Consider the following 15,390-nt stretch of genomic DNA (forward strand, 5'->3'; position numbering starts at 1 on the left):
TTATCCAAAATTCTCCTGGTCCCGAGCATTTTGGATACGGGATACTCAACCTGCAGCAGCATTATGTGCTACAATTTGATCATATACTTTTGTAGGCAGGTAAGAACCACATGGTGTATATATAGTCAGCTTTAGGGATGCCAATCCCGGGGCATTTTTTCAATCCCGGGATTCGGGATTGAAAAATGCTCAATCCCGGGATTCCCGGGATCCCGGGATTGGCTTCCCTAATAATAAAAAACACCCTGGCCGCCCGCATATTTGCTTACATTTGTGGAGCCAGGTTGTTGAGCGGGCAGCCGGTAGCCTGGTCCCTGGTGCAGCCGGGAGCTGGGTTGCTGAATGGGCGGGTAGGAAGTCTCTTAAAGCGGGGTGGCAGGGAGTGCTGGGTGGGAGGGCTTGGTGGCAGGGAGCGCTGGGCGGGTGGCCGAGAGCGCTGGGTGGGCGGGTGGCCGGGAGCGCTGGGTGGGCGGGCGATTCGGTGGCCGAGGCGGATGTGCGGCTGTGCCCTGAGCAAGCGTGACCTGCGCACTGCGGGGTATGGGAGAAGCCGGGCAGCGTCTGAGTGCTCAGACGCTGCCCGGCATTAAACTGCGCATGCGCAGTTTAATCCCGAAATCCCGGGATTGGAAATTCCAATCCCGGGATTGAAATCCCGGCGTTTTGGGGGCCAAATCCCGGGATCCCGCCGATCCCGATCCCGGGATTGGCCACCCTAGTCAGCTTTGTCCTAATTACCTAAGGCAGACCTTTAGGTAATTTTTTGGTACTTATGTAGTATCTGGGCGTCCGATTTTTTGATTGTATGCCTTAAGTTAAGGCATACAATCAGATGCGATGCAATGCGATATCGCATCGCATCGCATGCGACCATCGGATGTGATGCGATGCAATGACCCGATTTTTCCATAGGAATCAATGTTAAAATGGACTGAGTCCATTTTAACATGGAATTCAATTGGAAAAAGCGGTCCTTTTCATACCCCTACGATCCAAGTGGGCATGGAGTTGGATATAAACCTGTGGCGAGCGTAGCGAGCCACCGAGCCCGAAGCGTGGCGAGGGGACGGTATTCTGTGGCCCCTCGCGGGGCTCGCTACGCTCGCCACGCTTCCGGCTCGGTGGCTCGCTACGCTCGCCACAGGTTTATATCCAACTCCATGCCCACTTGGATAGTAGGGGTATGAAAAGGACCCCTTTTTCCCATTGAATTCCATGTTAAAATGGACTCAGTCCATTTTAACATTGATTCCTATGGAAAAATCGGGTCATCGCATCGCATCGCATCCGATGGTCGCATGCGATGCGATGTGCCCGATTCTAAATCGGACGCCCAGATAGTACATAAGTACCCATTTTTTTTGTTAGGAGTCAATTAATCTTCTAGGGTATTTTTGGATTGAGGGAGGAAATCATTGTACCCAGAGGAAACCCACACAGTTAGGGTCATTGTTGGAATCAAACCCATGGCCTCAGTGATGTGCGGATAGTGTAATGGTTAGCATCACTGGCTTACAAGTATGAACATGTTTTACACTCTTCATTTTGCATATTTTCTGCAAACCGCACATGTAATAGGGTGCAATTTGCTGTACAATTTGCACATTATGGCTTGTCGTGAAAATCGCAATTCTCAAATCGCATCCAGATGTTTTGACATTGAAAACTACAAAAACGAATACAAAAATCGCATCCGAAAAATTACAAGAATCGCAAATCATATAGACCAGGCTGGCGAGTTTGACAAACCATGCACGGACCCCACACCGTAATTTTACACTAATCTGCACACTCCCGTTCTTAAAAAAAAAAAATCACACATTCACGTTACTAAAAACCGCACTTGTCTAAAAAATCCCCGCACATTTCACTTACTAAAATAAAATCACCAGAAATAACAAGCAAATTCTGACTTTGTGTAAAAAATTGCACCCTATTGCATATGCGAATTTTGTGGAAAAAAAATTTGCACATTTAAAAAGCGATATGATGCAATTTTTTAGCTACCTAAAAATCGCACCCTATTACATCATGCCCTACCTTTTTTTTATTTATTTAGCACCTTGGTCATTCCATCAAAAAGTTCCTTTTCATGTAACATTTGTTACATTTTCATGACAAGCTTTGCATCAAAATTAAAGCATATGATGTACCACACAAAAAACATTTACATTGTACAAAATAATCAAAACACATGCTCAAAAAATTTACATGATCTGTTTAGTCAAAAATATAAGGTTTGTTACCATGGAGCGATCCACCTTCTAGAAGAAAATAGATACAATATGACTGTAGCTTTGGGTAACATTCCATCTTTAATAGAACTCCCCTCTTATACTGCTTTCACATTGCAGAAATGGGTAATGACACGGTATTCTTAAATGGGACTTTAAAACGGGTCTGAGCCTTGAGACCTTTCACATTGCAGGTGAAAACCGTTTTAAAAATCATTTAATACCATTCAAACATTCAACCCGTTTAACCCCCAAGGGACACGTTTCAAGCCATTGAAATAGAGCTGTTCAAACTGCCAAAAAAACGGCTTTGAACCGTGTAGGACTCTGCTTTTTAACCGTGTTGAAATACCGGTTAACTTTAACCGGTAAATCAACTCTGGCACTTTCACATTGCAGCCTTAAACGTTTTAAAATGGAAAATAAACGGCAATATACCGTTTTAAAAGTGCGATGTGAAAGGGGTATCAGTTAATCTACCTCTTAATTTTTTGTTTACAAGTTTGCTAGGGTGCCTCAGGACACCTGCAGGGGTACATTGGATTGATGCTCCAGGACCTATTCCAATTTTTTATATTTAATATAATAGGCAAAACCCAGTTCTAGTGGCTACCAATTATAAAATATGTAAAAAAAAAAAAAAAAAGATAACATACAGTAATATACAACAACATAATTGATCCTAAGGATGACATAAATACTATTTGCTTATTTTAATATTTAAAATTCTAAATAACAATGTTTTGGCCTGGAGTGCCGTGAAAAGAATTCTGATACTTAAGCATGTCGTGAATGAAAAAGTTTGGGAACCACTGATCTATTGTATTACATGAAGAATATAGGAACAGGCAATAAATTATTGCTATTAAATATTCAGCCTTAATGATTTAAATGTGTACAATAATATATCTGTTTATCTCTGTATTTGGATCAATTGTGTAATCACCTGCTTAAGATAAATAATCTGCATCATTTCTACCAACTAATTAATGTACAGTAATTCAAACATTTTTTTAAATGTTCAAGCAATTTGTGTATGCAAGAGTAAACAGTAGTTTGTTAAAATACATTTATTTCTGTGATTACAAAGAGACTGTTGGTTTCCCATAGCAAATAATCCATATTTTACTTATTATTTATCTATCACTTTCTAAAAAATAAAAGCTAGAATCTGATTGGTTGCTATGGGCAACATCTACACCTTTGTACACTTACACTGTAGTAAATATGGTACTTGTTTATTATCAGGGCGCCCGGCTACGCTACATTTTAAATGTAGGCTAAGCTACGTTGTCAGCGTAGCCAGCGCTGTGATAATACAGGAAGCAGCAGGGTGGTGTGGTTTATACTTACCCTCCTCCGGCCTGTGCACCGCGTCGATCCCTGCTGACTCCCCGCAATCCACGGTGACTCCCCGGCAGTCGCATTCAGTCCCCCTGCTCCGGCACTCACAGTGGCGCATCACATGGTTTCCCTGCTCCATTAGCGGCACTATGCTAATTGCGTACAGCGTAGTGCCGGAGCAGGGGGACTGAATGCGACTGCCGGGGAGTCTCTGTGGATCGTAGAGAGTCAGGAGGGACCAACGCGGTGCCCGGCCCGGAGGAGGGTAAGTATAGACCAGCCATTTTACCCCCACTATCCACGTCATACGCCCACTATCCATGTCATACCCCAGTATCCACATCGGCATGGAGTTGACTTTATAAAGTGTGGCGAGCGCAGAAAGTCACCGAGCCCGAAGCGTGGCAAGCGCAGCGCACCCTGCGAGGGTGCGGTGGCTGCACTCGCCACACTTTATAAAATCAACGTGGATACTGGGGGTATGACGTGGATAGTGGGGATATTAAGCATTGTGTATTTTTAGGGCTCCAGAGTCACTTACGTAGTTTCCGTAGCCAGCATAGTGCTGTATTGGTATTCTCAATACACCACTACGTAAACTACGTAATAGGTGCCCTGATAATACACAAGTACCGTAAATATACCCCTACTCTTTGGAATTGTCTTCTCCAAGGTTGGCAAATATAATAATACTACTAATAAAAATTATAATAATTATAATAATTACTATTATCCAATCAGATATAGATGATATGTATATATATATATATATATAATCAGATATATAATATCAGAATAGATGTTCATGATGCATAAAATAAGTGCAATGGTGATGTGTGATTCCCTATTGTTCTACATTGTCACAAACCCATAGGCTGAACATGCAGAAGCGACTTTTGCTGTTGCTTTACAACGACCGAACTGGAGTCCTGGGAAAGCATGCAAATCTTTGGGGCTCCACTAAGAGAAAGGAGCAATGCAGATACATTTTAATGTTTACGTGTTAGTGCACATTTGAGGTAAAACTTGCAATTTGGGAGATCCACTACAGTTTATACAAAAAAATCATAAAATTAAAAATTATTAAAAAAATATTGTTAGGAGAAACCATAGTAAAGAAAAATGACAGTAAAAAAAAAAAAATATATAATAATAATAATTATTATTATTATTATTATTATTATTATTATTATTATGTGTGTGTTTATAGTTTCCAGCATTTTTGACCAATTTGTGAATTCACTAGATAGTGAAGCCCCATATAGAATAATCCCCTATGTGTCTTGCCACCCCCATCCCTCAATGTTTTCTACAGCCTTAATTCCCCCGTATCTCAACAGTCTCGTGCCCTCCTCTTTGTCTCTTCAGCCTCTTACTTTTCCTGTTTCTGTTCAGTCTCATGTCCCTTCCCCGTGTCTCTCCAGCATCTTAACAGCCCTGTATCTCTCCTACCACATTTCAAGCCCTGTATCTCTCCAGCTTCACCCCCTTCCGTGTCTCTACAATCTCATGCCCTGCCCCCAATGATTTTATAATCTCATGCCCTGATATCTCTTCTGCTTTGTGCTCCCCATGTCTCTTTCATCTATGTCCCTCCTTTGTCTTTCTTACTCTGTGTCACCTCATTCTGTCTGTCATCTCTGTCCCACCTTCTTGTTCTGTAGAAACTCAGTAATCCCTCTCACCATTGAGAATTGAGAGTTTGTGTGTGGGGTTAGGGGGGTCTTGCTGTTGAGAGAGTAGTGAGTGGAGATTACGTGGGGGGCGAGGGTGGTGGCATATGTGGGGTGTCAGCACAATGCAGTGACAAGTACATTCCTCTACCTCTGCAATCCCATAGCCCCTGTGTCTCTCGTATATCAGTCCCTTCTTACCCTATTCTCCTTTCTGTTTCTCTTTCATCCCTTTCCTCCTTCCCTCAACTCTTTTACATGTGCTACTCCTATATCTCTCTCTTTTCTGTTACACTCCCCATTCATTCAGGTTGGGATGAAGGGGGGCAGGTGTCACTGGCAGAAGGGGCGCAATCATGAGTGGTTATGAAGGGTCACAGTTGTCAGCTTCAGGCACTGATATGCCTAAAGGTGAAGTAAGGCCGTGAAAACGGCTGGCTGCTCACTTGCGACCCCTCCCCCCTTAACCACCACCATTGTCAGTCATTCAGCCAAGTGACAAGAGAAAGAGGAGTTAGTGGGAAGAGCCACACTGCAGCTCTGTATTACACATGAGGTTGGGCTGCTTATATAAGATAGATGTCCTCTCAAATAGCGCTATATGGAACCAATCTATCCCTTTAGTAGGGACTGTGACTGCTTTTCTGCATGATAATGCCACTATCAATGCCACTATCAAATATAAAGTACTTTTGGTCCTGACTTCCAATATGCTGTGTGATTTGTGTGTCTGTAGTTGCAGTTTCACATTAAATTACATTGGGGGTAATGTTTACTGTACATGTTCTAAAAGTATAAAAAGTAAGTTTGTTTGAAACAAACAATATCTAGCTTGACTTTAATCTTTAAGACAAGGTTATTGATTCTCACTGGTGCCCAATGCCAGATTAAGCCTTTGATGGGTCCGGGGCACTTTAGACGGGGGGGCCTTGCACTTGTCATTAATGGCGCAAACTGCATGGGAGAATATTACACTGTCAAAACACAGAGAAAAGGCAGTATAAACTTGGTCAATGGGTAACTGCAGGGGATAAATATATTGATTGCATGATTGCATTTTTACCACTATGCCTTGACAAAGGGGCGCTGTTGCCCCGAAACGTTGACTATTCATTCTGCTGTGAAATACACGGTTTTACCTTCACTGAAAAGACTCTGGAGTGCCATCTTATTCCTTCTAGAAATATATATATATATACATATATATATATATATATATATATATATACATACCACATGAAAAGTCTGTGTTTGTCCCTCTGTACCTTACTCTGTAGGGCTGTAGGAGACCTCACAGGCTCAGTGCTGCCTCTGATTAAAAACCCTCCCATGACTAGGCTGCTGCTGCTGTCCTCCATGGGCCTAAGAAGCATGTAATGAGATCCACCAATCAGAGCTCAGCACAAACCTCTCAGCCTCTGCCCTCTTGTGCAAATTGTCACGGAACTTAGTCAACTCCCAGTAATGCACTGCACACTTGTGCAGTCAGTGTGCGTTGGCATCAGATGCTCAGCACCATTAATCATTGTTACATTGGCATATAGGGATGCTGCAGCACTATCCCACTTCCATGCACAAAACCTTTAGCTAAAAAAATATATATATATATATATAAATACATGCCAACCACAGGGCCTAGCTAGAGGGAGGCCCAAGGGTACTGACCCCCTTTTGCCCCCCATTAAATCCGGCCCTGATGGTGCCTAGTGTGTTATCTATACCCAGTGACGTAGCAGTAGCCCCTGTTGACCAGCGGTGGCTTGAGGATGCATGTCGATACACCACAGGGTTAGCTCCAGACACATTGAACATTTCAAATGTGGCGCCAGCTGCCAGCCAATTGGAGCCTGCAGATTCCAAGTTGTAATTAGTGAATTGCGAGCTCCAACTGACTCATGAGCCTGCATCATATTTGAAATGGCTGCCGGACTCATTGAGGTCTAGCAGAGGAGCGCTATTTGCTTTCCTCCCCTCAGAAAGATGGCGGTATTGGCAGCAGCAGCCTAGCAGTGAAAGAGGCCAAGGATGGGGCCAGGGCATTTAGTACTACTGGGAGCATTAAGTGTAAGCAGCTACTGGTGGGCATTATGTGTAAGTAGCACTACCACAATAATGTAAGAGACATGAATCATGAATTAGTTCTTTTTTTTTTGTGGTGGCCAATATCTAGGTGTGCAGATTACAGCATGGCCCTACTACACGTAAGCCTACAGTAGGGGCACATTCTTTATTTTTAGAATGTCTTTGGGGGGCTCGTGAGCAAATTGTAAAATGTTTCCCACTTGGAGCCAAATTGACTAGAAACATCCTTATTTGTTTTACCAAAATGCCATGGGGCCAGGAGGAACAAAATGTATAGCTCGGCTACTGGCTATACAATACCTCTAATGAGTTGAAACTAGAAGGAAGTATATAAATGTCCAACTCTTACTATAAAATAAATGAAATTCACCTTTAAAATAAATGACTGATGTTAAGTGAATGATTTGATTTTAGAAAAAGAAGAAGCCGACTACTAAAGCTGACCTTAAGAACATGTGCAAGGTTATAAATTAATTTCACTGCTGAAAAATGCAGCAACCCAACAATAAACCCAACAATAAATGAATGTAACAAAACAGCATACAAATGCATGAGAAATAATGACTGTTTTGAAAAAAGTCAGGCATTTACTATTATACACCTAGTTTTTCCAAAAAATGTGCCAACTTTAAAGTATGGTTTTTATATAATGAAATAATATATGTTACTATGACCAAAAAGATCAATTTTACAGACACTCCGAATTGGAAAATCCGACTACCCATTAACCGTGCTCTTATTGAAACCAGTGCAATAATACTGGCAATGTGCTGCCCACTTACCCACAATGCATCTGATCCTCGCTCCTGAGGCATGCTTCTCTCAGACATAGATGGCGAAACTAGGACACTGCCCCTAGACTGCTGCCACTCATACACAGCTTCAGCCTGCTCGCCTTTGCTTTTCTTCCTCTTGATAATCTGCATGGGTTAAAGTGGCACCACATTTCATTTCAAGATAATGTTTATTTTTAAGTAGTACTGTCAAAAACAGACAAAAAATCTAAGTTCTGAAACAACGCCGTCACTATGACCTTTGTATATTTAATCAGTTCTTTGAACAGCTCAAGGTCTGAGAAACATCAGTCAGTGGGTGCTGGTATTTGACAACAGTACGGGTTTATTGCATTATAAATAGAAAGAACCCCAAAATGAATATTCACAAATTATTCAGTAGTTGTATTATTACTCAGTTAAATAGAACTGAGCGGGAGAAATGCAATATGAAATTATATTCTTGGTAGCATCTATAAGCACATCTTAAGACTCTAAAGCAGTGAACAGAGGATTGTACGCACCTTTTGAACAATGGTTGTAGCCAATTCCTCAATCAGTTCTTCCTTGTGCTCCCGTAAATAGCAAGCCTCATTCTGTTTATCCTGAGGGAAAATAGAACATTTCAGAGTAAGTCACTGCTTTATAAAATCTGGGACACAGTAATAGATTAACCCATATCGCACTGCAGGTCTTCACAAGGTCATGACTCAATTCCTGGATACCGACTGTAATTCCATCCTGCTTAACAGCCAAAGAAATGACATTAAAATAAAAATATATACAGTAGACCTGTTTATTTAGGGAGCACAGAGCAGTGCCCTTTTCCACAATAAAGGATAACCTGTAAGGCACATGGGTACAAACAGTATCAATAACCAAACCTATATACAGTATTATATCACCATCCCATGAATAATAAAAAATATATAGCTATGGATGAAATATTAAAGGTGCCAATACACTAGGGCAATATATATGTGATTTGTCAAATTGTATGCGATTGCGGTGATCAGTTGCAGTAAAAGAACCCAAATCACATGTAATTGACAGCAGTCCCGATGCGATGCACGGTTCTGTGTGCTTCGTATTAGAGCCTGCGAGTCGCAACACCAGCAGGAGAGATCTGTCGGATTGCCGCCAAACCAGGCAGGCTTGGCTGGGATTGCATGCAATACATATTGTATGCAAAAAAGTACAGCATACAAAATATTTTATGCGGTTATGCTGCCCTGGAGGTTCCCGGACAGCTCCAGGGGGCATTTTGGGCAACTTTTCCGCTCAGAGAAGTCACCTATCGTATGGCCAGCTTAAAAGTCCCATTTAAAACCCAAAAGCATTTATTAAAGGTATACGTACTTGTTTCCTAGCACGGCCACAATCTTATGGATCGTGTACCTTTAAGTTAAGGTACACGATCCATACGATGGACCCGATTTCCTTTGAAATCAGGTCCATTTTGCCGGCTAGGACACAATATCGGGGGCATCGCGTCGGTCGGGACCATTAACATTGGTCCCGACGCGATGCCCCCGATTTTTCCATAGGCTTCAATGTTAAAATATTTTTTAACATTGAAATCGTGAGAAAATGTGAAAAATGTGAAATGGGCCAATATGACCCATTTCACATTATAGATGTCCCCGTCGTCACCCCACGATAGACACCAACCCGAAGCGTGGCAAGCGCAGCGAGCCCGCGAGGGGCGGTGGTGCGCGTCCTCTGACCTTTTCATTCCCCTACTATCCACGTCGGCGTGGAGTTGAGAATAGAATAGTGTGGCGAGCGCAGCGTGCCACCGAGCCCGAAGCGTGGCGAGCGCAGCGAGCCCCGTGAGGGGACGCGTATAACTTCACAGGTATACGCGTCCCCTCGCGGGGCTCGCTGCGCTCGCCACGCTTCGGGCTCGGTGGCTCGCTGCGCTCGCCACACTATTCTATTCTCAACTCCACGCCGACGTGGATAGTAGGGGAATGAAAAGGTCGGAGGACGCGCACCGCCGTCCCTCGCGGGCTCGCTGCGCTCGCCACGCTTCGGGTTGGCGTCTATCGTGGGGTGGTGGTTTACGCCGTTAAATTTGGGGGGGTTGGGAATATTTTACATTGAATCCAATGTAAAATCGGGTCCCAGGGACCCGATTTACATTTCATTCAATGAAAAAATCGGGTCGAAAATCGGTCGGTCGCGTCGATCGCATCGCATGCGACCAAATCGCATGCGATGCGATCGACCCGATTTTTACGACACGACCACCCCGATGTAAATCGGTGTGGCCGTGCTAGGAAACAAGTACCAAGGTATTATGTCTTCCTTTCAGTATTTAACAAACAGCGGTAAGCTTAGATAATAGGCTGCCAGCAACATACTTCATATACCAAATGACTGTCACGTTGAAATTAGCATAGTTAGTTTAGCACACAAAGATAGCTACTTTTAATTAGCGATGTGCACCGGCCACTTTTCACGTTTTGGGTTTTGAGTTCTGATTACCTTCAGGTTTTGGGTTCTAATGGGTTTTGCCAAAACACCCCTAAACATATTGGGTTTTGGGTTCTGATTTTTTTTTTAAAAAGCATAAAAACTGCTAAAATCGCAGAATTAATTATTATTATTTTTTTTTGCTCCTACGCTATTATTAACCTCAATAACATTCATTTCCACTCATTTCCACTCATTTCTGAACACCTCACACCTCACAAGATTGTTTTTAGGGCAAAAGGTTGCACCAAGGTAGCTGGATAACTATGCTAAGCCACACAAGCGTGCAGCACAAACATGTGGCTCATCTAGGAGTGGCACTGCAGCGGCAGACAGGATGGCAGTTGAAAAACTAGGCCCCAAAAAGACCCCTACTTGGATTGATCGTGTTTACCAACAGCCGAGGAGCAGTGGGCGATTGGTGCAGCAATGCAATAGCTGCAAAGGGGTGGAACCTTCTGACCACAGGCGGCGACCAGCCAAGGAGCAGTGGGCGTTTGGTGCAGCACTGAGTTGGTCTGCGAGTGTGCTGTGCTGTGTATCTGTTTTTATCAGTTTAATATCCAATAAGACCACTATCTGGCTTGATCGTGTTGTTTACCACGAGCCGAGGAGCAGTGGGCGATTTGGCAGCCTTCTGCAGGCAGTGGCAGAAACTTTCCTGTCCCTTAGGCTGTGACACAGTCATGAGTCATATATCAGTTATCTGTGATTAAGGTACAGTGCCTACATTAACAACACTGCAGAATGGCTTTCCAGAGACACCTGTAACACCCTATCTGAGGCAGTAGATGCACCAGCAGAGAGGTATTATATGTACGGCAGTAGAATGGAATGGAACCTACTGACCAGACATAACCAGGCGATGACCAGCCAAGGAGCAGTGGGGGATTCGTGCAGCAATCAATGACTCTCAGCAGTGGCATTGGTCAGCTCTGTGATTATTATTTGAATGCAAACAGTTGTATGCATTTAAAGACAAGTCCCACATATGATTAACTCTCAGTGGGATTAATGAAGAGTGATGGCTTGATCGTGTTTACCACCAGCTGAGGAGCAGTAAGCGATTTGTGCAGCAATCAATGATTCTCAGCAGTGGGATTGGTCAGCAGATGCACAACCAGACTGGTATACAAGTGGTTAAGTTTAACAACAGTGCTGCAGCACACTGCAGTCATATACACAATGACTGATATAAGGCTGTAAAAAATACACCAGCAGGGGGGTATTATTAATTATACAGCAGATGCACAAGCAGACTGGTATACAAGTGGTTAATAAGTTTAACAACAATGCTGCACACTACAGTCATATACACATGTCTGATATATAAGCCAAGGCTGTACAAAATACACCAGCAGGGGGGTATTATTAATTAATTATACAGCAGATGCACAAGCAGACTGGTATACAAGTGGTTAAATATGTTTTACAACAGAGTGCACACAACAATCATTCATAAGATGTATGACTGAAGTGGCCATGTAGAGGTACTGATGGGCTGGCAGCTAACCACTGGCAGTGCAGAGCACACACCAACAGATATCAGACAGTAGCACTGGCACTGGCCCCAGCAGAAAATAAAGCACAGCTCCTAAGCCTAACCTAACTAAGCTCCGCACACAGACTATCCTACTCTCTCTGACCAGCTCAAATCACAAGTGAAAAATGGCGCCGGATGCTCGCTCTTTATATAGCGTTCCGGATCTCGTGAGAATCCGGCGCCGGGCAATGACGTTTTGCCCACGCGCCCGGATCCGAGTCAGGCGGGAATCTCCAAGCGCCGCTCGAATCTGGGCTCGGATTGATGGCGTTCGTGTGGGCTTGGATCTGGGAAATCCGAGCCCGCACATCTCTACTTTTAATATTTACATCAATAGGAAACAGTACATTTAAAATCACATTCATAAGTACATGCAGCCTAAAGGCACAAATACAGGGCAATTACAGCCGCATTTCTAAGCGATCTGACTAGATCACTTAGAAATGAAGTACGGACTGCTCTGTGTGTATGGCCCCTGGCGACGGCGATGCGCAGTCCTGTGCGTCACTATCCCCCGACTAGATTTATACTGCATGCAGCATAAACCTAGTCATTGCCCATGTTTTCTCTATTGAGAACACGGGCAGTGACAGATCGCTCAGCACACTTCTAAGGTGCAGCGCTGTGTGCTGAGCGATCTGTGATTCACTAGATCTCTCAGCACAAAGCTCCCATCGCCTCGTGTGTAATATTAACAGATGAGCAGATATCCATGGTCCACACACTGAAGAGAACAGGTTAATTCCATGGTTCACCTTTATTCCATGGTTCACCTTTATATTGGTTAATTCCATGGTTCATCTTTATATCGGGGTCTCTTTATTTAACCCTTTGCAGTCCAAATTGTGTTTTTGCAATTCAGTCTGATTTAAATATTTAAATTAATTGTAATTTTTTTTATTCAAAAATGGTCTACATTGATGGTGAACATATTGAACAATGTTAATGCTCTTATTTAAGTGGCTCACAATTGGATATGCTACTAGCGTTAGGGCTATTGAGCCTGACTAGACATTGGACCTAAAGCCTTCTCGAAGGTCAGCTTACTTAGGCTAGTCACATGTGCTGTAATATAAATGAATCCCAATAAAGTAATATCTAACATCTTTTAGCTACATTAACCCTTTGAGTACCAAAATCTCTGTGAGAGATGTGCAAAATATCTGCAAAAAATGCCAGCTTTGCTCACATTTTTTATACAAATTCAAATAAAAAATGTTGTGTAAAAAAAAAAAAAAGATTATAATTTCTTTATAAGGAAAACATTACAAGTCATTATGACAGGGTTGCCAACCCTCCCGGAATGGCCGGGAGGATCCCGAAAATCGGGTCCCCCGGAAAGGGGGGCAAACCGCCCGTATTCCGGCTGTCCCCTTCCCCCCTCATGTACCTTGTGGTGGCCGTAGTGTTAAATTGCCGCGATTCGCGGCATTACGGTGGAAGGGGCGGGGCTAAATATGCAAATCACACATATTTAGCCCCGCCCCCTCACCGGAGACCCGCGTATTGCGGTATTTGCATTACTGGGGGCAAGGACTGATGATGTCTCCATCAGGCCCCACACCCCAGAAGTGATGTAGACTGTCTCCTCTCCGGGGTTCTCCCGGAGAGGAGATTGTAAAAGTCGGCAACCCTGCATTATGATGAATAAATATGTTTGCTTGGCAATTATCACACCTATTTTGACAAATTCACTTGACACTCAGGGACAGATTTAATTTGCAGTGGTAATTTACTGCACAGAGAATAGGGTGGAACCCCTGAGCTTTTGCGCCCGGGGCTAATCAATTACAGGCCATTCATTTTTCTTGCACTGTAAATCTCTGCAGCAACCATCTTAATGGGGCTCTTATCGCTAATTTTTGTTTGCACTTCCCTTAGGCTCAAACAGAAATCTGTGATGATACTTGTTAAACATTCTAGCATCTAATATACCAAAGCCAGCATCCCAACTGCTGTCAGGAGACGGAATCCTGACGTCGTTAGGACACCTTTACTGAAATACTGACTGCCGGGATGCTGAATTGTAATTCTATTTCTGGCACAGCGCACCAGAAACTACGGCTCTGATAGTAACATTTGTAGCAGAAAATCTTTCCTGCATGTACAGGATTTATTTGACCTTGGTTCTAAGGATGCATTTTCTTGGGGTAGTCTTTCACACCTTAGGTACATGGGAGATGATGTTTTATTGTATTCTTGTCTAAATGCTTGTTAAGATTTCTCAGATGTATATGTTTCAAGTTTAATGGCGTATTTCTGTGCTGTGCATACTTATTAATTCTCATGTACGGTACAGGTTTGAATTTCTACAAAATAGTGGATAAAGGTGGTCTATTAGATACATAAGTACAAACGTGTCCTAATTTTTTTGTTTTTTTGTCAAATATGTGTATTATACCCCTTTCACACCCGGGTCTGACCCGGTTTGTTACCGGGTCAACCCTGGTCACTGTGCGGTGTGCAAGGGCCTTTTGAAAAATCTAGGGTCCAGCAACACAGAAATCCGACCCGGGTTAAAAGAAGGGTTTTACTCGGGTCGGACCCGGTTTGCTGGGCTGTGTGTATGGGTAACCCAGGTCCCATTCACACTGTAAGGAGGAAACAATGGCAGCTCCAAGTGCTGCCTCCTTCCCTACCCCCCTGATGATGCGTCTCCACCACGCGATGACATCTGCGACTCAGCTTATTGCCAGGTTGGTGTATGGAGCTTCACCTCGCAAATGCCGGTTCGCTTTCGGGATGGAGCCATGTCCAAATCCCGGATGTGACCTGGCATTTGTGATGTGAAAGGGGTATTAGTCACAATGTAACATGACTGGAAAAAAACAGGTACCGGAGTAGCTGTTGGGGCGCCTGTGTGAGTTGTGAAGCCAGCAGCAATCTGAAAAAAGGGATTTTGTCAGTCCCTATAGATAAACACAATTGTGTAGGTGTAGATTGTGCTGAATTGATGGCAGAACAAGGTTTTTGTTAAAAATAATAATAACAATTTATTAAATACATATAACACGCTAAAATAGGTGCAATTGCAATAGGATAAGTAAAAGTAGAAACAAGGAATTTGAAATAATTTAAAATTCCTTATTTCTACTTTTACTTATCCTATTGCAATTGTACCTATTTTAGCATGTTATATGTATTTAATAAATTGTTATTATTATTTTTAACAAAAACCTTGTTCTGCCATCAATTCAGCGCAATCTACACCTACACAACAATGCAACATGACTAGGATGCACCAGGAGACAGCACTGATTAAT

At 43.0% G+C, this 15,390-nt stretch overlaps 1 protein-coding gene across 2 annotated transcripts in view; it reads right to left on the reverse strand.

The window, feature by feature from the left end:
- MYRIP (myosin VIIA and Rab interacting protein) overlaps nt 1–15,390 on the reverse strand; it is a 419,901-nt gene that overhangs the window by 82,923 nt on the left and 321,588 nt on the right. For both annotated transcript variants that reach the window (XM_083188579.1, XM_083188580.1), the window contains 2 exons: nt 8,631–8,711; nt 8,116–8,253 (listed from right to left, as the gene is read on the reverse strand). In XM_083188579.1, coding sequence (XP_083044705.1) covers nt 8,116–8,253; nt 8,631–8,711 — 219 coding nt within the window. The remainder of the gene's footprint in view (nt 1–8,115; nt 8,254–8,630; nt 8,712–15,390) is intronic.

This window comes from Crinia signifera, chromosome 5 (genome assembly GCF_055691185.1).
Source record: "Crinia signifera chromosome 5, ASM5569118v1, whole genome shotgun sequence".
Classification (NCBI taxonomy): domain Eukaryota; kingdom Metazoa; phylum Chordata; class Amphibia; order Anura; family Myobatrachidae; genus Crinia; species Crinia signifera.